The sequence below is a fragment of the Typopeltis vanoorti genome, chromosome 3 (assembly GCF_054136105.1).
Source record: "Typopeltis vanoorti isolate ZY-2024b chromosome 3, IOZ_Tvanoo_1.0, whole genome shotgun sequence".
Lineage (NCBI taxonomy): Eukaryota > Metazoa > Arthropoda > Arachnida > Uropygi > Thelyphonidae > Typopeltis > Typopeltis vanoorti.
This window is the reverse complement of record NC_143551.1, coordinates 161,258,023-161,283,119: the sequence shown is the minus strand read 5'-3', so window position 1 is coordinate 161,283,119 and position 25,097 is coordinate 161,258,023. Positions and strand designations below refer to the sequence as shown.

The following is a 25,097-nucleotide window of genomic DNA, read 5'->3' as shown; positions in this document are numbered from 1 at the left end:
AACAACAGAGCTCTGTGACATACACATCTAGTCATTGGCCTTCCTCTACTACTGAATAAACTACATCTCTCCATCAACCACCCTCTTATCCACCTCACCAACCCTGTATCCATCTCCATGTGCTGTAGTTCATTGATTAGAATTCCATGTGGTATCCTGTCAGGCTTTGGCAAAGTACAGCAATATTACCATAAAGCCATTACCTTTATTCCAACCCAGCTGTCACTGTATTATAAAACATGAGCAGCAAGTTACTGAGGCACAACCTACCCTTCTCAAAACATGTTGCCATCCATACAGTATCCCATTTCCATCTATCCACTTCTGTGTTTTGCTCTTGACCAGCTTCTCCAGTACCATGACAAAAACAACTGATATACTGATCAGTCATAATTTACTACTTTCTTGAAGCTCCTTTATGAAATTATTTTCCCCTCTTTCGACCCCTTTGGACTAATCCAAAACTTTAGCTCTTACTGTCTCTGTATATTTCTTTAAATGTCTAGGTTTAGTGAAGAGTCATATTCAGATATGCCTAGGATGCTTATTGAAAACCATATGGAATCTTATAAACAATTTTTTTTTTTCTTGCATTGATGTATTGCCATTGGTTTATATATGCACTAAAGAATTCTGTTATAATATGAGTGGATATGCTCTTTTTTGTGTGCACAGTATATATACTTAATAGATTACTAACAGATCACTGAAATTTTTTAAAAAAATTTCAGTGATCTGTAATATAATGAATGACTAATATGAAAAATGTTTTTAGAAATATAACTTTTTCTGTTTTTAGGAGATGCAGTTATTCCAAAGAGGGGTAAAGCTTCTGGTTTAAAAATTTTTCACAGATTTCATTTTTCAAGTGCTCTCAAAAGAATGTCAGTTTTAGCTGGATATAATTCTCAGGGTTCTTCAGATACTATTTATATTGTTACTGTAAAAGGAGCACCAGAAACTCTTAAGTCAATGGTATGTTTATTATGTGTATATTTGTACTCTTATTACTGTAATAAGCAGTGGGTCTTTCATGTCATTATTATAAGTAACCTATAATTTTGCAGCTTAATTCAGTACATCAAAGGAATAAAAGAAGTAATTTATTTATCTGTTAATGTTTAGCTGGTTTAGTTAAGTAGAAATAGGTGTTCCCACTAATAACTGAGAATTAGTACTTGCATACTGTTGCAAACTATTTATGGCTTAATTATGCCTTCTATAAATCCATCAAAATACTAGTAGCTAAATAAATAATTTATTTATTTAGCTGCTATTTATAAATAAATAACAATTTATTTATCCAGAAATAGTTATTTCTATTAAATATCTGGGCAGTTGCAATCCTCTGTCAGAGTGATGTTTTTGATGTGAGAAGCTGATGCACTCCAAAGGATATAATTCTCAAATAGCAGTTTAATACCAAATTGGTCTACAGAGGAGCATATCAGAATGCGTGGTGCATTATATCCTGTCATAAATAAGGTATAGTAGCACACAACTTCACTATGTTTCACTCCTCAACTAAAAACAAGAATTATGTAAGGTGCACAGAACAATAAACATTGCCCAGGTCAACAAATTCCACATCCATTGTTTTCATATTCAATGGATCGCAATGATATGGCTAAAGCAGTTTAAATCAATATATCCATAATCCTCTATGTGAAAACACTACATACTGATGGTGAAGAAAACTGATTGCTTGGAGGAAAACTTGCAATCACAGTAAAGACAAGTACTTGTTGGGGGGGGGGGGGGGACCATTAAGTAATCATCACTGTTGAAAAATCAGTAATATCCATGTACCCAGAATGGATTGTGTATGCTCATTCAGTGTTTCTTCTTCCTCTCTTTCATTATCTCGCATCCTTTATTAATTTTTAATTTTTTATTATTTAAAATTTTTATATAATGCATTTACATACATCATTATATATAAAATTTAATTAAATCTGTCTTTCAGCCATAACTATTTTTTATTTTAACTAGTTGTCATACCTTTTCTTGAATTCCTTCACACTACCTGAACTCTCCACCTCCAAAGGCAGTGTGTTCCAATCATATACCACTCTGTGAGAGAAAAATTTAGCTCTCATCCACCTGCCTTCTTTACTAAATTCAACTTCCACGAATTCCATCTTCCCACCCTCCATAAAATGGAAAAAATTCCATATACTATGTATTATATATGACCTTTCCTGAAGTTGAGTCTCAATCATATCATCCCTCTTTCTTTTATTTGCTAGTGTCTGCAGTCCAATTTCTGTTTTCATAATCTTTCATAGTGAAGAACTTATGGAGATACAACACACTTGTTAGAATAATTACTTTATTTTACTTATCATTAAGAAAGCAGCATTCGATGTTTCAACCTCTGTATTGAGGTCATCATCAGGAAAACATACATATGTACAGGATACAAGCTACATGAAAATACACTACACAAAAATAAGATTAATCTAAATGTTTGTTAATCATTTACCTTAGCCTGACCTCCAGGGAAAAAACACTACTACATTAAACAGTTTCTAAAGTCCTCTCATATTAAGATTTTCTTCTGTTTGGAGTTGTTCTGGATGCTATACTGGTTGAAGATGGGTCCTCCAAATTCTTGGAATAATTAATCCATCATTCTTGTTCAGATTTGGATGATGTTTCAGCATTTCACAGGCTTCTTTGAATTTTCTTTCAAACCAGATTTTGGTGTGGTTTAGAGACTTTTGTGTCTTTCTAGTCAATTCTGTGACATGTTTGGAATGCGTGTTTTGACAGACTTGTTTTACCATAGTGGAGGTATTTAATGTGGTGTTTGTGTTCATCTTTTCTAATTGGGATGGTGCCTCCTGTTTTCTCTATGTAAGGATTTTGTGAATTTTTTTTTTTTCATAAAAAAAAAAGTTGACAAAATTCTCCATAAAAATGCCATTAAAAGCAAAAAATGATCACCAAAATGCCATAGCCATACCATACATTAGGGAAATTTCACAAAAAAAAGATAGAACACTACTTGAATACAATATTTAGGCAACCTTCCAACCCCTTGCATAATTAAGAAATTTATTTAGCTCTTCCAAAGACCCTCTTCCATACCTTGCCCACCCAGAGGTTTACAAAATTCAATGCTTCAGTGAACACAAACTTCTCATTAAATACCTCCACTATGGTAAAAAAAAAAGGTCTGTCAGACCACGCACTCTAAACATACTAACAGAATTGACAGGAGAGGCGCCAAGTCCCTAAACCACACCAAAACCTGGTTTGAAAGAAAATTCAAAGAAGCCTGTGAAATGCTGAGACATCCAAATCTGAACAAGAATGATGGATTAATTATTCCAAGAATTTGGAGGACCCATCTTCAACGCCTATAGCATCAAGAAAACCACAAACAGAAGAAAATCTTAATATGAGAGGACTTTAGAAATTGTTTGCTGTAGTTTTTTTTTTTTACCAGACAGGCTAGGGTAAATGATTAACAAACATTTAGATTAATCTTACTTTTGTGTAGTGTATTTACTTAGCATAATTAAGAAATTTACTTAGCTCTTCCAAAGACCCTCTTCCATACCTTGCCCACCCAGAGGTTTACAAAATTCAATGCTTCAATGAACACAAACTTCTCATTAAATACCTCCACTATGGTAAAAAAAGGTCTGTCAGACCACGCACTCTAAACATACTAACAGAATTGACAGGAGAGGCGCCAAGTCCCTAAACCACACCAAAACCTGGTTTGAAAGAAAATTCAAAGAAGCCTGTGAAATGCTGAAACATCCAAATCTGAACAAGAATGATGGATTAATTATTCCAAGAATTTGGAGGACCCATCTTCAACGCCTATAGCATCAAGAAAACCACAAACAGAAGAAAATCTTAATATGAGAGGACTTTAGAAATTGTTTGCTGTAGTTTTTTTTTTTTACCAGACAGGCTAGGGTAAATGATTAACAAACATTTAGATTAATCTTACTTTTGTGTAGTGTATTGTCATGTCGCTTGTATCCTGTACATATGTATATTTTCCTGATGATGACCTCAATACAAAGGTCAAAACATCGAATTTTCACTATGAATGCTGACCACTGTGTAACCTTAAAAGAAAGCAGTATTTTCATAATCTGTATTCCACAATCCTGATATCATCTTTAACACTCTTCTTTGTACTCTTTCCACTGTATCAGCACCATCACAGAAAACAGAAGACCAAACCTTCACACAGTAGTTCAAGTAAGGTGTATCAAGGCTTTGTAAAGAGATATAATGACTTCCTTCTCCTGTCATGTCAAGATTTGTTTCATCATTGCAATTATCATCTAAGTTGTATTTACAATCTTTGCTACATGGCTCTTGAACTTCAACTTCTTAGCTACTAAAATTGCCAAGATTTCTAGTCTAGTCAGTTTCTTCTAGCATAATCCAAACCAATATAATACAATATTGGATACCTTGTTACACCATAGTGCACAGCTTTACATTTACTAACATTGAACTGACAATAGTCAGTTTCCACATGTCTACAATTCCAGTCTATTCAAATCATTCTACAAGTGCTGTATCGTTGAGCTCCCCTTTCTTAAATTTTATTGATGTATGTACTATACATTGGGTCCTTCCTAAGGAGTCATGTGGTACCTCTAAAACACAAAGGAATTGCCTCAGGGTCGAGCCAAAACCAGCGTGGCAAAGTCTTTGAAATCTCACTTCTCTTAAAGCATTAGGAATATTTATATTTTTTTGCTGTGCCACCTGAGCTATTAGATTAAGTTAAACATGTCTTAATCAAGAAGTAATCTTAAAGGTGTACTATAATGACTACTGATTTGCAATCATGACCTATAACATAATCTATTTTCTCCTGCTTAGATTCGTATCTTTTTGCAAGTGGTGCATCGGATTCTAATACTCAGACACTCAGATTAAAGATGGCAAAGGTTTATTTGACACATTAATAGAATTTACAATACAAAGAAACTCTATCCAAACTTCAATGTTAATCAGAGAAAATTATAGGTATCCTTAAGTAAGGACATCAAGAAGCAACATCAATTTGTTATTTCACAAACTGACAAGACTTGACTGCAATATTCGCATTAATCTTCATATCACATTACTCAGACTAAACCTTCTTAATACTTGCAAAAACATACACGTTAGTTTAACCGTATAGGAGTTACCTCACTATGCTTTCTAATATTAAGGTGCTACAGTCCTGTCTTAATTATATGAAAATCCTCAATTTCCCTTAATCTCATTTATAACATCTTAATTTTCTTATACACATTATATAGACAAAGAATTTTCAACGTTACCATATACACTGGTTCTTCATACTTGTTCCTTCAACTTCTGACTGCTGTTCTCTGATCGATCTCCCTTCCGATTCATTTAGTCGGTGCTATGGCATGGATTTCTCCGGTCAAAGGTAAGTCCACACGATCCCAGCATAACTAGCCCACTCCAGATATAAAGATGCCTTAAGGCGATTCTGCTTCTGTGAGGCCTGTTGTCTATGCTGAGCTCTTTCCATGGATTGCCCATCAGTCAAGTGGAGATGTGTTCTTTCATCGTACGATTAGGAGCGCGTGATCTTTTCAGCTCGTAAGCAGCATATCCTATTACCACCCTCAGGATGCCTAACAGAATTCTTCGCTGATCCTTCGTCCGAGCACTCCTGGACAGAGACGCTCCTCCGTGCAACCGTCTACCCACCAGATAACACATCTACCATTATCTTCTATGGATCTTCTTCTCTTATTATACAATAGAATACTTGCAGAGGAAGAGTTTCCAAATTCTTGGCATAAGTCAATTGTCATTGCTATCCCAAAACCAGGAAAAGATCCAACACAAGCAAATAATTATCGACCCATTGCTCTGACCAGCTGTCTTTTGTAAGATACTAGAGAAAAGTTAATGCCAGACTTCTCTGATATTTAGAAAGAACAGTCTTCTCTCCAATACACAATGTGGTTTCTGTAGACATCGATCAACTTTAGACCATTTAGTTCGGTTAGAAACTTGTATAAGAGATGCATTTCTGAAGTGAGAACATCTTGTCTTGGTTTTTTTTGACATGGAAAAAGCTTATGACACAACCTGGAGATATGGCATATTAAAAGACCTTTATAACCTAGGTCTCAAAGGACACCTCCCTATATTTATTAAAAACTTTCTGTCCAGGCAAACTTTTCAAGTCAGAGTGGGAAGTATGCTGGGGGGGGGGGGGGGGTCCTAACCCTTTTATATCATCTCCCCTATTGGCAATCACCGTAACTCACGTAGCTCACCCAATGTATATAATTTCTCCCATGTGGGTCTCGTTTCATATCGTTTGCTTTTTCTGACCACTCGCTTCTGCACGTGCCGTGGCCTTGCGATTGCCTGAAATTATTCTAAATATACCAAATACCATCAGCAAATTCCTGATATATACCCTCAAGAAGTGTACAGGATATGATAGTACTACATGAAAAATTTACACCATTACTAACTTCCTATCTACAATTTTCCTCCAAATCAGTCTGTTACCTGTCAAGACTCCAATATTATTACACTGCTTATCTTTGTATCAGCAGCAGATGTATATCACTGACAAATCCTTCCTAATGTCATAATAAATGTAATGATTGAATAGCAGTGGACCAAGAGCTAATCTCTGGATAAGAGACAAAATATCCAAAACACTACCAGTGTTAAGTAGCTTTTGTTACCTTTTAATGCAGAAATCTGTATCATGTTTGCTCTGTGGAAATGCTATAACTGATTTCACATTAAAGTATTCAACACAGTATAAAGATATATTTCCATACTTAAAATATTCTACTTGAAGTCAGAAATTATTCTAAATATACCAAATACCATCAGCAAATTCCTGATATATAGCCTCAAGAGGTGTACAGGATATGATAGTACTACATGAAAAATTTACACCATTACTAACTTCCTATCTACAATTTTCCTCCAAATCAGTCTGTTACCTGTCAAGACTCCAATATTATCAGGTCTTATATTTCTGTTTTCTAAGGCACTTTTTACTGTATCAATCCACCTATATCTTGGTCTTCCTCTGGGTCTTTTTCCTGCCAGGTTGGCAGGAAAAAGACCCAGAGGAAGACCAAGCTAATCTTGTTTTGCTAATCTTTCCTCTCCCATTCTGCTTAAGTGACCATACCACCTGAGATTAGCTCTGCTAATGCATTCTTGGATGCTGACAATATAAAGTTCTTTCCAATTATCCTCGTTTTTAATGATATTGCCATTGATTCCATCTGTTCATGTCCATAATTTTTCTAAGGACTCTCATATCTGCATTCTCTAGTCTTTGGTCAAGTGTTTTACTTCTAACCCAGTTCTCAAATCCATCCATAAGTTCAAATTGGTTTGAATACTGTCTTGTATACAGCCAATTTAGTGTGCTGACTAATTTCTCTCTTATTCCATATAAATTTACTCAGTTGGCATCCTACCATACCAGCTCTGCTGATTCTGTTGTCTCTTTTCATATATAATTTACCATCTTCGCTAATAATTGTGCCTAAGTAGCTAAAATGTTTTACTTGTTCTATAGGTTCTGCATTCACAATGCAGTTAATATTTTCCATGTTTCTGTCTATTTTCATTGTCTTTATCTTGTTAGTGCTGACCTTCATACCACATCTATTACAACAGTTATTCACTTTAGTCAGGGAATCTTGCAGATTGTAGCGGGAGTGATTTAGAAGTATAACATCATCCGCATAAAACAAAGAGCTGAGATTAACACCTCCAATTTTGATATCAGGTTTAATACCACTTTCCTTCATAATGCGATCCATATAGATAATGCATAACAGAGAGGATAATGTACATCCTTGTCTGACACCAGATTTAACATTAAACCACCTTCCTGTACTTCCTTCAATTTTAACTGCTGACTTACAACTCAAATAAAGACTAAGTATTGCTTGATATAATGCCCATTAACACTACTTAACACTTACCAGGAACACTCGGTAATGAAATACCTCTGTAACTGTTGCATTCAGTTTTATTTTCCTTTTTATATATGGGTACTATGAGAGCTCTACTCCAATCCTCTGGAATTCATCTCTTTGTCCAAGCCTTCTGAACTATGCAGTGTAGCCACTGTAAGACTTTTGCACTGCATAGTTCAGAAGGCTTGGACAAAGAGACGAATTCCTGAGGATTGGAGTAGAGCTCTCGTAGTACCCTATGCTCTCGTAATCTTTGTGTATTTTAGTCTACAGTTCACATCTGAGAGCTGCTCAACTTTTATTTGCTTTAAAACTTTTTTTACATGTTCTTCTTGTCAAAATGAAATTAAATTTTATCCTGCTCAAGACTAAATAGTGATCACTTCCAATTTCAAATCCTCTGTACACTCTGGTGTCCTGCAACAGGGAGAAAACATCACTATCAACAATAACATAGTCAACGAGATTTTTCTTATTCCTTGCCTCTTCTCTCCATGTGAATTTGTGCATAATGTTGGAACATGGTGTTAGTAATAACCAGTCCATGTCCTGAGCAGAAATCCAACAGGTATTTGCCATTATCATTAGCTTTGCTATTTTCTACAAATTTTCCCAAATATTTTTGTACGTCTGACAATCATTTCCTACTCTACTATTTAGATCCCCAACAAGGACCAACTTTTCCTTTTTCATTGTGTCAGTTGCTTTCTCTAAAGCCTGAAAAAATTCCTCCACTTCTACCATAGTAGAACCTTCTGTGGGATCATAAGCACAAATAAGTCTCGTTGTCCAGTTCCCCATTCTGATATTTGACCACATCACTCTACTTGAGACTGCCTGCCATTCAAGAAGATTAGCCTCGTATTTTGTGTTGAATACTATGGCTACTCCTTCTTTTCCATGATTGTCATTGCCTGAATATGACATTTTGTATTTATTGCTCAGAAAGGTCTCACCAATTTTTGCCTTTTTTATTTCAGTCACCCCTATTATGTCGATCTGGTACTTATCTAATTCCTCAACTAGCTCCATTTCTTTGCCATTCAGGCTTCTTATGTTGATAGTACCTATCTTGAACTCTGGTGATGTTGAGTAGGGGTGGGTTTTAGGATTTGTTCCTGTAGATGACTTTTCGCTGTTTGTCCTGGTTCCCTGGCAAAACAAAAGGGGCCTTGTGTAACCAGGCAACTCCCCATCCGGAATGATATTTTGTCATGTTGTAGTCATTTGAATTTTTTGTTTAAGCCAATAAGAATACAATTTGGTTGGCTAAATCTCAATTTACCAGCCCATTATCTTCCGTTCAGTATCCAGGTAGATAACAGGGTGCACCACGAGAAGGTAAGGATTGGACATTAGGTCAGAAGCCCTGGTCGGTTCTCTGCATTCCTTTGAAGGCTATGTGGAGGTCTCAGAGCCATATAACTCTCAGTTATATGGCTCTGAGCCTTAAGCACCCCATATATACCAAATAATGTAATGAAATATTATTTACGTATGTCTTTATATAAAACACGTATTTTATATGGTAATTATATAAAATCATTAGTAGACTTATGTATGCAAATTATTTGTAATCGTAAATTAATAAAAATTAATTTTATTCTTGTACTTTAGTCTAATTAAAAAAATAAATAAATAAATAAACATGTTGAGCTCATTTAATTTAAATAATTGAATGAACCAATAATGAGAATTATTGGTTCATTCAATTATTTAAATCCATCATAAGCAAGATTTCAGTCCGCATGGTTAGCCTAGTGGCTATGCGCTTCGCAACCATATGCCTGGGGAAGGAGTGTCCTAGGTTCGATTCCCGTCGATGACGTGAGGAGCTGAAGGATCTTCCTCAACCATAGCCAAGTTAGCTTGTCTTGGGTGTGGATAGCAGGGTTTTTTCCCCAGTTTATTCTGGGGTTTTTCATCCTGCAAAGCAGGAAAACTGGCCTTGAGAACTCAACACTACAGTCCATAGGATACACTGGGGCATAAGGCTGACCACCTTATCCTGTAAACGGAGTGAGGTCCGATGATCAATGGACCCTCGACACCGCAAGGTAAAAGAGTGTATAAGGAAGATGAGAAGATGAGATGAGAACTGCTGATAAGCAAGATTTCTTATATGTATCCCAAGGGGGATGTACTTTATACTATGACAGTACTACATGAAAGATTTTCATTATTGCGAACTTCCTGTCAAAAATTTTGCTTCATATTTGCTATTTGAGAGTACTCCAATATTGTCAGATGTAATATTTCAGTCACTGAAGGTACTGCTTACTACATCAGCCTACCTAGATCTTTGTCTTCTTTTGGATCTTTTTACTAGCATCAGACAAGTACACTCGGGTCTCTTTTTATGCAGATCTTTTTTTTTTTTTTTATGTGGATTTGACGTTATGCGGTATAGTTCTCACAGATACGAACCTTTTGACACTTATGCGCAAGTCAACAGAAGGAGAATCCATTCCGATAATAGGGTAATCCAGCATTTCCTCAACTTTTCCTTCGACAGAACACTTCATAAATCCTGAAATTTTCATAAACACCTTGGTTATTTTGTAATATAATAATTAATTGTTAATTTAGCTGATTTATTATTAATTAATATTTAATCATTAATTAAACATAAACATTAAATTAATTTGTGCTGATTTTCATTGACATATCCCGTTCTGATCACCAATAATTCATAATATAAGTATAGTGTGCCCACAGATTGAGCCCTTCGACACCTCTGTGCATGTCAACAGGAGGAGAATCCATTCCGATAATCGGGTAATCAGTCTGTATTGTGGGTTGAGTTGTTTATTATTACACATAGGAAAATTAAATTCTCTTTTATAATTATTGTAGTTAACTATGTTGCTTGTATAACAGTTGGAAAATTTTACCTATAAAGCACGTGATTTCGAGTGTTGGCTACCAATTCGTACCTCTTTCATTTTTTTCTCTCCTTCAGCATGAATCGACTATTCTTGGCAAGTTGCCAAGCAGAGATCTACAAACTGTAGGCGTACTATACTTACGAGTGAATACAGACTTTTTCTCCTGTGTGCTGATAGTTTTCCCCCTCCCTTTGTACATCCTGGAGATTGCTTTGTAGACTATAGATGGATGAATTACTATCTGTTGCATCGTAAACACCTTGAGTAAGAGATTTCTTAACACCAAAATTAAAGTCCCTTGTCTCTTATACATACATCTTCAAGGCCCGCCTTTCCTAATTGGGTTGTGGGGGCAACAGCTGCAAGAGGAACTTCCAATGGTCACGATCCTCTGCCACCAAGCTCAGGTGTTCTGGTGGGATTCCCAAATGTGTCCACCCAAGGTTTTGGATATAATATATCCAGCGAGTCCTTGGCCTTCCACGTGGCCTCCCACCCTCTGGCTTCGCAAAGAGGGCTTACTGAGGGAGCCTCTCTTGTGGCATTCTGACCAAGGTGCCCGTACCAACGTAACTGTGATCTCTCAACACGGAGAAGCAGCAGTTGAGTATTGAGGGTTTCCCGAATTGCAGAGCTTCTGACTCTGTCGAGTCTTGTCAGCCCCGCAACCCCTCGAAGCAACCTCATTTCAGCTGCTTGGATTCGTATCTGCATTCTTTCGGTCATTACCCAACTCACATGACCATAGGTGAGGATGGGGACATAGACTGTATTGAAGACAGCCAGCTTTGCCTTCTGGTTTAACTGCCACTTCAGTACTACCGAACGGCCAAGCTCCTGCAATATTGAGCTTGCTAAGCCAATTCGAGTATCTAGCTCTACGTCCCATTTTCCATCATTCGTGAATATGGACCCAAGGTATTTAAACTTCTCCACCTGCCTCATTGGGATTCCACTTACATGTAGAGTGCACTGGGATGGTTGTCTTGAGACCACAAATGTTTCAGTTTTGGCCACACCGATCTTCATTCCGGCGTCTGCACAAACAGCTACAAGCCTATCCAGGGTCTGCTGGAGGTCATCCGTGGAAGAGCTAAGCAGAACTAGGTCATCTGCAAAAAGCAGACGTCCAATGCTACATCTTCCAATTCTGACACACTCACTGTCTCGGCTGTGCCTATCAATCCAGTCCATAAATATTATGAAAAGGAAGGATGATCAGAACACACACCCTTGACGGAGGCCAACGGAGACTGTGAAAGGTTCAGACTTTGTGCTGTTTACCCTGACATAAAACTCTGGGCATTCATACAGGGACTTGATGACAGCTAATAGTTGGCCATCCACTCCATACTCCTGTACTACTTGCCAAAGCTTATCCCGAGGCACCCGGTCATATGCATTCTCCAAGTCCACAAAATGTGTAGACATTCTTGGCATATTCCCAAGATTTCTCAAAAAGTTGCCTTAAAGTGAGGATTTCGTCAGTTGTGCTTCTACCAGGACGAAAGCCACATTGTTCTTCCTGAAACTTTGACTCAACTATGCTCCTGCACCGTCTTTCCAAGCACTTAGCATACGCTTTTCCAGGCGGGCCGAGCAGAGAGAGATGCCAATGCCACGATAGTTACTGCAATCCATCTGGTCTCCCTTCTTAAAGACTGGTATTATTATGCCTGTCTGCCATTGCTTTGGTGCTCGCCTAGATATCCAAGCAGCCTGACACACTTAAGTCAGCCAGAGGAGACCATCTCGATTTAAGGCTTTCAGCATTTCGGGCCGAATTTCATCATCGCCAGCAGCCTTGCCCGATTTTAGCGATTTTATTGCTAAATGGACCTCTTCTGCTGTGAGACTAGTCATCCCCCCCCCCCCTCATCTGCACCTCTTGGATGTCCACAACTGCTGGGCCGCCTGGTTAAGAAGGTTCTCAACATATTCCCTCCATCTGTGAAGGATATCCTTCTCGGTTGTTAAACGTGCACCATCAGAGGCCTTAATTGCCCTTGTTGTGCACGATTTCCTCCCTCGAAGGCGGTGGATGGTCTGCCAGAATACTTTGTTTGCATTTGCATAGGATGAGTCTAATCTTTCTCCAAAGGATTCCCAAGCCTTCTGCTTTGCTGTCTTTACTGCCTCAGCAGCAGCTTTTCGTGCCTCAGCATACTGCAAACGCATCTCAGGTGACCTGATCGTAAGCCATGTTAGGTAGGATTCCTTTTTTGCTTGGACAGTTTTTTTGGACTTCTTGGTTCCACCAAGGTGTCCTTTTCTCACTGCCCGTTGCCACGCCGAGCTGCTTTCTGCCACAGCATGAGAGTGCAGAGGCAGTGACAGCTGTTCTGAACAGCTTCCACTCCTCCTCAACATCTGCAGTATGCTTGGGAATCTCTTTGAACCTGGAGGAAATGACATCTGCAAAATTCTTCCTCACGGCCTCATTTTCGAATGTCTTCCATTTCATGCAGTATAGCTGCTTAGGCCTACCAGCATTGATGGTAGCATGTAGCATCTGGTTTCTGAAGCCGTAGAGTGCACACAACAAGGTGGTGGTCAGTTGACATTTCTGCCCCCCTCTTTTCACATGAACTGAGGAAAATAGGCCTGCTGAGACTATAAAGAGGTCAATCAGAGACCTTTGTTCTAATATATACCTGTACCCAGGTATGCTTATGGACTTCTCGGTGCTGGAAGAAGGTATTCATTATGGACAAGCTGTTAGTAAGCAGAAGTACAATAATTTCAACCCATTCGCTTTAAGGTCAGGGGTGCCATTCCTCCCAACCACACTCCTCCATCTTATTCATATTAAAATTTAAATCTGTAGGCCTATTACTTTTAAAAAATCACAGCACTATGGTTTTGAAACATGCACGTGGATAATGCCTTAAGTGACGATGATATTATTGGATATCGATTAACTTTAGATATCATCGAAGATCCAGAAAACGATAGTGAAGTGGAAGAAAAACCTCTCCCCCTCACTGCAAATATAATTTGAGAAGGTCTTGAACTGTGCAATAAATTGGAAAATCATTTTCTTGTTAATGACACAAATTCTGAACGAGCCTTTAAATTCCAACATGAGCTGATGAACTGTGTCTGAATATCGCGAGCTGTATAAAAAATTAGTGAAATCATCATTACAAAGTTTAATCACTGATTACATTGTCAGAAGAAAAAAATCACAGAACGAGGGTGAAGCTAATTCTGTTCATGAAGAACCATTGTCTTTACCATACAGATCTGATGCGTGACTATCTCTTCTGGTGATGTAAGTGATTTTGCACCAGTTCGCAAACATTGCAGAATATTGTCTAATAGTGATGATAATTCTGATGACAAAATGTAAAAAAATAAATAAAAAATTGTTCCTTTTCAATAAAATTAAATGAATAATGCTTTAAAACGAACATAGGCATTATAACAAGCCAAAAGGCTATTTTACCTACGACATAAGTTAAGTTTAAGGGGGATGGTAAATCCCGTGTTATTCTACAGCCGGGTACGAAACTCGGATCGAAATCCTAGAGTTTCATGCCGAAAAAACTATCGACGAGCCCAAGTGTAAGTAATCACTTGGGTAGTACAACACCAGGGCAACTCGGAGCAAAGTGACAGAGCTTGCTCCACCTTTCCTGAATTTTCATAAACTTTTTTAATGCAATTTTAGGTTTATTTTAATTCATTGCTTCGGTTTTATGTGGTTTTAGAAAATTATGGAACTTATCCCAAATTTTTCAACGTAAGTTAGGCCTTTTTTGTGTGATTTTTTTATATGCGGTTTTCTGTGGAACGTATCTACCGCATAAAAAGAGACCCGACTGTATTTTGCTAACCTTCCATTTAACCTGAGATTAGCACTGGTCATACATTGTTTAATAGTAGCAATGTCAGGTTTCTTTCTACTAACTTCATGTTTAATATGCTTCTGCCTCTGATGCCATGTATTCGCTCTCCTAATTGTCTGCACAACTCTGAGATTTGTTGGTCTACAGTTTTGATCAAGTGTTTATTTCTAAACCAGCTCTCAGATCCATAAGTTAATATTGCTTTGAATACTGCCTTGTATATACCTACCTTGATGTTTTAACTAATCTATCTTTTAGTCAATATAAGTTTATTCATTTGACTTCTTACCATATGAGATTTTCTAATTCCATATTTAATTTTTGCTATGTTCACTAAAAATCATGCTTAAGTGGTTGAAATGTTTTACTTGCACTGTAGATTCTCCATTCAGCAGATTTAGCTGATGTTTTCAATATTCCTGCTTTTTTTCATAGGCTTTGTCTTTTTATTGCTAATTTTCATACGAAATGCATTGCAGAAATTATTCAATTTATTTATTGACCCTTACAAAATTTGTACTGGATTTATTTAAAAGTAAGTGACTTGCCTGACGGATTTGAATATCTTGCTGGTTTGATAGAAAGTCTCATGCTACTTTTTTTTTTCATAACATGATTCATACAGATGATGCATGACAGTGGAGATAATGTGGACCCCTGTCTCTCACCTCATTTTACATAAAATCATCTTTTTGCATCTCCTTTAATTCTAACTGCAAACTTACACCTATGTTTAAGGTATAAGTAAGCAGTTATAATTAAATATGTAAACACACACACACACACACACACACACACACACATATATATATATATATATATATATATATATATATATATATATATATATATATATATATATATATATATATATATATATATTTATTGTTCAATATAATGTCCCATTTGCACTGTACAATTGTATTAACAGCTTTTCTATTGGCATATACCAATAGAATTGGCATATGCTTTATCCAGATTTATGAAACTTAAATATACATCCTTGTTATATTCCCATGACTTTTTAAGTATTTCTCTTAGAGTAAAAATCTCATCCTGACAACCTGTTTTGCCTGAACAGCTTATTGTTCTCCAAGCTTCCCTTTTCACAGTTTTTCTTATCTTCTCAAGTATGTTTGCATAAAGTTAACTGGAACACTTAATACAGAAATTCTTCTGTATTTCTCACATTCAGTTTTGCTTCCTTTTCTAGTAATGCTATGAGAGCTCTACTCCATTCATCTGGAATTTGACATTCTTACCAGTATTATGCAGTGCAGCAACTATAAAACTTTATACTTCCATATTTGTGCATTTCTGGTTAGATATCATCTACTCCACCTGCCTTTCCATATTTCAGGTTTTTGATAGGTTTTTCCCTATTTCTAGTATATTGATAAGACACACCTGATTGCATTCCTCTTGAATGTTTTCTACCACTATGCTGTCACTGTTTGTTTCATTTAGCAGTCTTTCTAAGTAATAATTACTCCAGACATTTTGAATATCTTTATCTTCAGATTTCATGTCAAGGTTTCCAAAACTTAGGAAAGAGCACCAGAAAAAGAATTAGAAATGATAACGTTGTTTTCTAAGTTTTCACCATAGCCTTCAGAAGATTTTGCCACCTTCTTGATATTTTTCTTCTATATTCTTATCAAAGTTTTCCCATGTTTCTTGTTTAGCTGTTCTTACATATTTCTTTCTTTCTTATATTTTTCTTTGTATTCTCTGAGAGCACTTGCTAGGAACTATCAACACAGTTTCTTCTTTTCCACTATAGCTTCTTTAACTTCCTGAGACTGTTACAGAATTCTGATTTTTCTGTTCTTGCTGTCACATTCATTATATGTCTCTCTTGCTGACTCAGTGTTTGCCAGTAAGTCTGCAATGGTTGATTCATATTTTCAAATGCTTTCATTTTTTCTGGAATAATATGTATATATTTCAGTCTACATCTCACTTTCGAAGAATGCTCAACTTGGATATTTTTTTTTAAAAATCTTACCCACTTTTCTTTTGGATGTTTGCATACATTACTCTACTTGATAATGCCTGCCATTCAAGAAGATTATCTTTGTGTTTAGTGTCAAGTGTTATTGCTATTCTTTCCTCTCTCTGATCACTAGTGTCTGAACATAATATCTGCTATTTGTTATTTAGACAAATCTCACCTATTTTTGTCTTCATTGTTTTGGTAATACTAATTATGTCAGCATTGTGTTTCTCTTGGTCATCTGCCAGTTCATCATTTTTTCCATCTATACTACTTATGCTGATGGTGTCTGTCTTGATTTCTGCAGATGTTGAGTTGAAGTTTGTTCCGGTAACTGTTTTTTTTTTTTTTTTTTTTTTTAAACTGTTCTCCATGTTTACTCCCATGAAAACAATGTGAACCTTTTGTTTATTATTTTAATGGTATAATAGAACACAGAAACTAAGTAAATAATTAATTTATTAACTTGATATTAACTTGATGACCATTAAAATAATAAACAACATGTTCGACGAACACATAAGTCTGTCCACACGTTTAATGTGAACCTTGTTTAAACCATTGATTTCCCATAAAGTATGAAATTCTATCATACTGTACCATCATTTTATTTTAGTTTAAGCAAATAAGAATACATTTTTTTTTGGTTAAATCCTAAGTTGCTAGCCACTCATCGTTTGTTCATTGTCCAGATAGATACTGACTGACAAGGTGCACAGCAAGAAGATAACAATTGGATGTTAGGTCAGAAGCCCCTGTTTCCACATACCTTAAAAGTTTGTCGGCTATGTGGAGGTCTCTTCTCAGCTCACAAGAGATCCCTCCACCATGCTGAATTACAGGAGAAATTTAAGAAGTTTCATCACCGTTGGGAAAAGCAGAATAGACAAATTATGATATCAGTGTCAATTTAAAGTTTGTTCCTCATCATCCATTTCTTTTCTGAAGAGGGGTGGGGGAGATAGAGAATAGTAGGACTTTTCAGTAGCAGCAGTTGAAGTAGTAGAGAGGAAAAGAGAGAAATTAAACCAGCAGAAGCACTTTAAATAAGAAGAATAACACATTAATGCAACTACATGTAATAAAATAATTTCTTCTAGTCCATTTACTGGAAATGAAAAAAATCACCAGTTAATTTGCACTCTTAATTCCTGGGAATGGTACTTTGAAAATAGCAGCCTTTGCTTGCTATGATGAGTGTTCAACTGTATGTCTTCTATACTTTCTAATACAGTATCCATTCTATTCCTTAATTTTATGGAAGGTCTAAATCTATATATTTTCAGCATACTGTTCAAATTTTCCATATTACCTTTCTTTCTTTTCCTTATTATTTTTAGTTAGCATGCTGTTGCCAGTCAGCAAACCTTGTGATGTGAACCATGTGCTAGTCACATGCAGGTGCTTTACTTCTATGTTTGCTGCTATCGCTGTCAAACTTTGTGCATTGATCAGATTTAAATAATTTTTATAACTATAACTTGACTAAAACAATGTAATTTCAAACTCTTATTTTGTATATCCTTGTGTATTGTCTAATATCTGTTCAGCTAAATAAAATAATTAACTTTTGGTTTGTGAAGTAATCTGCTATGTTGTAAACAAAAGTAAGCACTAATATCAGTCATATACATCTCTCAACATCATTAGTTATATTATCAATATTCAACGTTGCAATAATATATCAAGGTAACTAATATATAATAGCAAAGATTAGTAGAAATTATATGTTGTTATATATTATAACGAAATATGTTAAAATCATGTTTGTGTTATAATTCTGTATAAAAATACAGCAATCTACCATTTATCCAACCTTGAAAATAATGACCCTTCAATTAATCAACCTTTTATGTCAAGCAACTTCTACAACACCATGTAATTGTACTTCGATTATCCAACCCTTCAGTTATTAGAACAGCAAATTGCTTTCCTGATGTGGTCAGATAAATATTAAATTACCGTACTATTTTAATAAGAAGAAATACATTGGGTTTATTTGGTCCTAATAATATAGAAACATGATCACCAGCTAGTTTTTCCACAGATACAAGTGGCTTTGTTTGGGTTAAGATAAAAAAAAAAAACAATAAAAGGCTAATATGAACTATACATTACTAAAATACAGAACATATAGGAACCATTACAATATAAGTTGAAAACAGAAACCATGGGAGCTGGCATGGGTTAGCTGTTGTTCAGTGATGTGTGCAAGGTAGTTGATAGTTAGTCTGATGTGTGGAAAAATGTAATGTGCAATTTCCAGATATCACTTGGGATCATTCCTTGGTTCCTATTGAGTGTGCCTTGGGAACAGATGACCATAGTAGATTCTTTTATATTGCAAAAAGTGAAGTTGTCCTCTGTGTAATGAAGCTCTTATTCCGTTCAGTGTTATGATGTGTGTGGAAGAAGCAAGAACTTAGACTCGAGCTGTTTTCTCTATTGTTATTAAAGTCTCCTATATATATATATTGGGTTTATTTGGGTTTATTTATATATATATATATATATATATATATATACACTCTTTCTATCTATCTAATTTCCAAACTTTTAGATGTCTGTCCTATGTAAGAATGGCCACAAGAACATGGAATATTATAAACTCCAGGATTTTTATAGAAAGGGTTGTGGTTTTTATGTGAATGCAATGAACTTTATATAGTCATAATGGACTTGAAAGACCCTCATATGTCATGAGATTTGAGGGACTGGTGATCTTAATAGAAACTCTACCAATATAAGGGATGGAAATGGAAGTTTTGTAAAGAATTTCACTATGTGGACTGTCACTGGTTATGGAGCATAAGTAGGGAATAGTATTTTTTGTACCATTTTCTTACAATACCCATTGCTTACAAGTAGTTGGAGACTGTAATTCTTCTTTCAGTTTTTCTTTATCTCTTGTGATAGATATTGCCCTTTTTTGAATATAAGTGTAATGCCTAGTTTTTGTATATGGTGTAATGTGTATATATATATATATATATGAATACTATTATTAACTTGGGGTTGGGACATGTTCATTTTTAATATAAACTGACTATAAACCCGAGAATTATAACAAATTGAGATTTATTTGTAAACGCAACATGTTTCGTAGAGATTGACTTCATCAGGCATTAAGAACATAGAAAGATATTAAAAGACACTGAAATAAACATTGAGACACTCTAAAGCTATACAATTATAAAGTTATGATATTTGACTGTAAATTACAGTTATTATGAACTTGCGCTATAGTCCATGTTAAAGTTCTATTGTTGTACACTTGTGCGTGTGTGGAACCATGCGATCTCCAGTATCTGATAGTAGAGCTGAAAGAGTCAGGCATATTATAGCTGAGATTATTGTTTATGAAGAGGGTCCAAGGTGATTTCTTTTGACTCTACAATGCAGCGTTCTACCTCATTATGTCAAATGTGTAGGTTTGAAGTTGTTGTCCAGTTTACTTCATGTTGGCGGCTTTCGTTGTTCGTGTTTATTGAAAACAGGACATGGCCTGATAGGGCAGTAGCTCTGGTTCTCTTGTAAGTAATGTCTCTCTGGTGTTTCTCGAGACGTAAGAGGATAGATTTCTCCGTTTGGCCATAGTAAGGTTTTCCGCACTCACATGTGACCTTGTATACACCTGGAAATTGTAGAAGGTTTTGAGATTGTTTATAGTTTCTGAAACGTGATCTTATTTTTGGAAGAGTCGAGAAGCACATTTGTATGTTGAATTTCTTTAAGATTCTACTCAGTTTTTTGGATAGTGTGCTGATATATGGCAAAGAGATATAACCTTTGGAGTCATTCTGTGTCTCTACGTTGACGGTGGGATAATTGTTTGTTGATACTTTTTAAAGAGTAGCCATTGCTTTTAAAGGTCCATTTAAGATGTTGTAGTTCTTTTTTTAGTTCTTCTTCATCTGACAGTACAGATCTTGCACGATTCGCAAGAGTTGATATAATACCCAACTTTTGCACTGGATGGCGATGTGAGGACGCATGCAAATATCTGTCCGTGTGTGTTGGCTTTCTAAATATAGAGACTTTTATTGATTCAAGCGTCTTGGTGAGTTTAACATCAAGGAAACAGAGCGAACTATTTTCTTCAATCTCCATGGTCAATTTTATATCCTTATGGCGGTTGTTTAAATGGTTGAGAAACCTGCGAAGATTCTCAATGCCATGTTTCCATATGAGGAACAAAAGGCAATCTCCTCTTTTAGTTTAAAACCAAGAATTTGGCTTAGATATGTGGATGATATATTCCTCATATGGGAGCATTTATACAATTATAAAGTTATGAATATCATAACTTTATAATTGTATAGCTTTAGAGTGGCTCAATGTTTGTTTCAGTGTCTTTTAATATCTTTCTATGTTCTTAATGCCTGATGAAGTCAATCTCGATGAAACATGTTCTGTTTGCAAATAAATCTCAATTTGTTATAATTCTCAGGTTTATAGTCAGTTTATATTAAAAATGAATATATATATATATATATATATATATATATATATATATATATATACAGGGTGTTCGGGATAAATTTGACAGTTTCGTAAGGAAAAAGAAAATCTTCTTTGTATCTATTAAATTTAATGAATTGACAAAAAAACATTACAGGCAGAGTTAATTACAATACTATCAACAAGATTTACTCAAAATAACCACCATTAGCATCGATCACAGCTTCAATTCTGCTTCGGAACCTCGAACAAGCTGATGCTACAGTCTCCCTGGGAAGGGCCGCAAAAACTGTTTTAATTTTATCCATTAACTGGGCTTTTGTATTACTGGAAGTGCGATTGGTGTCTTTTTCAACTGCGCCCCATACAAAATAATCCATGGGGTTAAGGTCTGGGGAGTTTGGAGGCCAAACATTTGGACTGGTGAAGTCGTAGAAATTTTCAGACAACCATTTTTGACTTTTCCCAGAGGTGGGCAAGGGGCCGAATCCTGCTGCCATACATACGGCCTACCATTGGCTACCCTTGTTATCCAGGGCTTGACTACAGTTAGCAACTCCACGAACAAAGCCCGAATTCCAATGCCAGGGTTCTTCAACACCTGTTCCTGCAGATTTGCGAGGAATTCTGCTGTACGAACGCAATCAGATCGTCTGCTAGGGATCTTTCTTCTTGCTACATCCTCGTAGTCACCATTGCAAGTCTCTAGTTCATGCCTGATTGTTTTTACTGTATTCAGGGAGCATTGGGCAGCAGTCGTAATATCCTTATTTTGATGGCGGGCACGAATCATCATGATACAAGTTATTCTCTTCCATGATTCAGGTGGGTTCCAGCTATCCATCCTTTCTGACATCTTGTATATGAATGAAGAAGGGTCCAAACTTTTAAATGAAGAGAAGTGTGTGTTAATACATGTAACTTACGGAAAAATATAATTAATTATAAATATGCCAAATTTATCCCGAACACCCTGTATATATATATATATATATATATATATATTCACTGTCTGTGCCAGGTTATTTGCACCCTAGGCAAATTTCACAAGTGCGCCCCTTATTTCATGAACTAAAATGTTTCTAATTGACATTAAACAAAAAATTGTCTTTCAGGTTAAATTAATAGGTAAATTAATAAGACTTTTTTATTTTCTTTTTTAATTAATTTAAAAATTCTCTGTTATAAATCATTTACGAAAAAAAAGTTAAAATACCGAAATTTAATATTTTAAAATGTTAACATTTTAAAATATTTATCTTAACTGAATTTTAAATAGTGGTAAGTTCAAATCATTTAGGTAAGGAACAAAAAAGAACCAAGAGTAAAATAGTGTGATGTGTGAGGAATAAGGAAAAAAGAATCAATACCTAAATCATATATCATTATTTAATTTTGATATTTTGATAAAGTATGAATAAAGCGTATCTTGAAGTTTTGCGCCCCTTCATGGCTTGCACCCTAGGCGGTTGCCTAGTTTGCCTAAATGGCAACGCCGGCCCTGTATTTATTACACCGTATAGTGTAGATGACAACCTGTATGAATGGGCTTGCAGTGTACATAAGAGAGAAACCTCCTTTGGCTTTTTTTTTTTGGAAATTAAGACATCTAAAAAAGGTAGTTTACCATCATTTTCAAGTTCTGAAGTGAATTCAATTTTTTGGTGGAAAGAATTGATGGATTAAAAAAAAAAAAATTGTGCAACTTAGTATTTCCAGGTGATAATGACATTATCTGCATATCTCCACCATATTGAAGGCTTTTGGTTTGTATGTGAGGAATGTTTTTCGAAGTTTTCCCATGATAAGTCTGCACATGAAGGAGACAAGCCTGGATAACCACTGTAAATTTTTCCATTCCACCTGAAATAATTAGAGTAGAGACAATGCCTAAAAAGTTGAGAGGTATCAGAAGGGAACAGATTATCTGTAAGTTGACATAATCCATTGGAACATTAGTGAACAAAGATATAACATCTAGACTGCTAGAATATTTGATGGCAAGATTGAACTTTCCCATAGTTTTTGTACAGAGCATTGAGAATTTTTAATGACGTAGTCCATATGTTTAATATGGTTCTTTAGAAGATTTCCAAGATGTTTCTATAACATATAACAGTCTATCAACTCCTTCTACAAAAAATTAAATTCACTTCGGAACTTAAAAATGAAAGTAAACTACCTTTCCTAGATATTAAAAAAAAAAAAAAAAAGCCAAAGGAGGTTTCTCTCTTAGTATATACTGCAAGCTCAGTCATACAAGCTGTTATCTACACTCATCCTTATTACACTATATATGTGGACCACAATCTTTTCTACAATCATCCTAGAGTTTATAATATTCCATGTTCTGTATTTTATTATTATTTTTTCATATTATGACCAAATAAATCTAGGATGATTTATTTGGTCATAATTAATTATGACCAAATCAATGAATTATAATTGATTTTACTGGTTGAAAGTCTACATATTCATCATTTACTATTTTTGTATTATGATATCATTATTTAGCATGTTTAGACGATTGTTTAGCAAAATTAGATGCAATTTAAACTTAAGGCACATCAAGAAATTAGCTTTGTTTGAATAATTAAAGCAGTGTGCATGTGTTTCATTGTCTACTCATACTACAGCAAACACCGTTATAATAAATTCATTCTTACTAAATAACTTAAGGAAATTACAACATAGAATAGAATATACATTAAATTAAACTTGAATATATTTCCAATATTTCAGCAACGTCACGTTTCCATCTTCAAAGGAACTTACAATAAAGACACGTGCACACAGGCACTAAACACAGTAAATGAGAAACAAAACTAAAAAAAACATGACTTGACCTCTTGTTATAGACCATATAGAAAATTGGCATCCCTTATCTGCTCCGCTAAAGATCAACCACTTCCCCTAGACCTGCCTGTTGTATACCAGGTACCTTGCAGCTGTAAGTTGTCCTACTTTGGCCAAACAGGCAGGACAGCAAATATCAGAATATCAGAACACAAGGACTACATCCGGTTTCACCAGTACAGCCACTCTGGTCTTGCAGACCATGCTCTGGATACGCACCACAGAATACGGTGAAAGAAAGTCACAATAATACATTGTAGCAAGTTCAAATTTGAAAGACTATTCATGGAATCAGCCTCAGCCCTAAGAAACATGCCAAACCTCAACAAATTTGATTGCATGAGACTGCTCCAAATTTGGGAGGCATACATCAGGAGACCCTCAGCCGAATGGCTAAGAATACCTACATAGCCAGCCCACTAGGAGGCACTATCCAGTCTTTTAGCCATAGCTTCGTTGCTTCATTTCTCATTTACTGTGTTTAGTGCCTGCTTTGAAGATGGCAACGCGACGTTGCCGAAATATTGGAAATATATTAAAGTTTAATTCAATGTATATTCTATTGTATGTTGTAATTTCCTTAAGTTATTTAGTAAGCATGTATAACCAACGTTAAAGCCTTTCTACAGAATAAATTCATTCATATAACAAACTGCTAAAGCTCTATAAGTGTAGTGCTATGATGAAAGAAATTCACTATGGTTAACTATCTGCTATAACAAACTATTCCAGTTGTCCCTAAAACTTGGCTAGTGTGTGTCAGTCAACCATACACAGTATGCAAGTTCTTAGGAAACATGACATCAGGGTAGAATCATATCGAAAATGAAGGTATTAGAAAGGAATGCGGCATTGATAGCATTCAAGAATATGTGATCAGATCTAGACTAATGTCATATGTCACTAAATAGGATAGGGAAGGTTAACAAAACAAGTGTTTGATGCCAGAATATCAGAAAAAAGAGCAAGAGGGAGTACATGATTTGAGTAGATTTGATGCAAATACCAAAACTGAGTAGACCCAAAATGATTGATCTTACAATATTGGAGATATGACAAATAGCAGATTAAT

The 25,097-nt window shown here is 35.6% G+C and overlaps 1 protein-coding gene across 5 annotated transcripts in view; it reads left to right on the top strand.

The window, feature by feature from the left end:
- LOC150108709 (endoplasmic reticulum transmembrane helix translocase) overlaps positions 1-25,097 on the top strand; it is a 647,746-nt gene that overhangs the window by 344,313 nt on the left and 278,336 nt on the right. For all 5 annotated transcript variants that reach the window (XR_016548145.1, XR_016548143.1, XR_016548146.1 and 2 more), the window contains exon 12: positions 800-975. Coding sequence is in view for 1 of the 5 variants with exons in the window: in XM_090390936.1 (XP_090247062.1) it covers positions 800-975 (176 nt within the window). In the remaining 4 variants the exon portion in view is untranslated. The remainder of the gene's footprint in view (positions 1-799; positions 976-25,097) is intronic.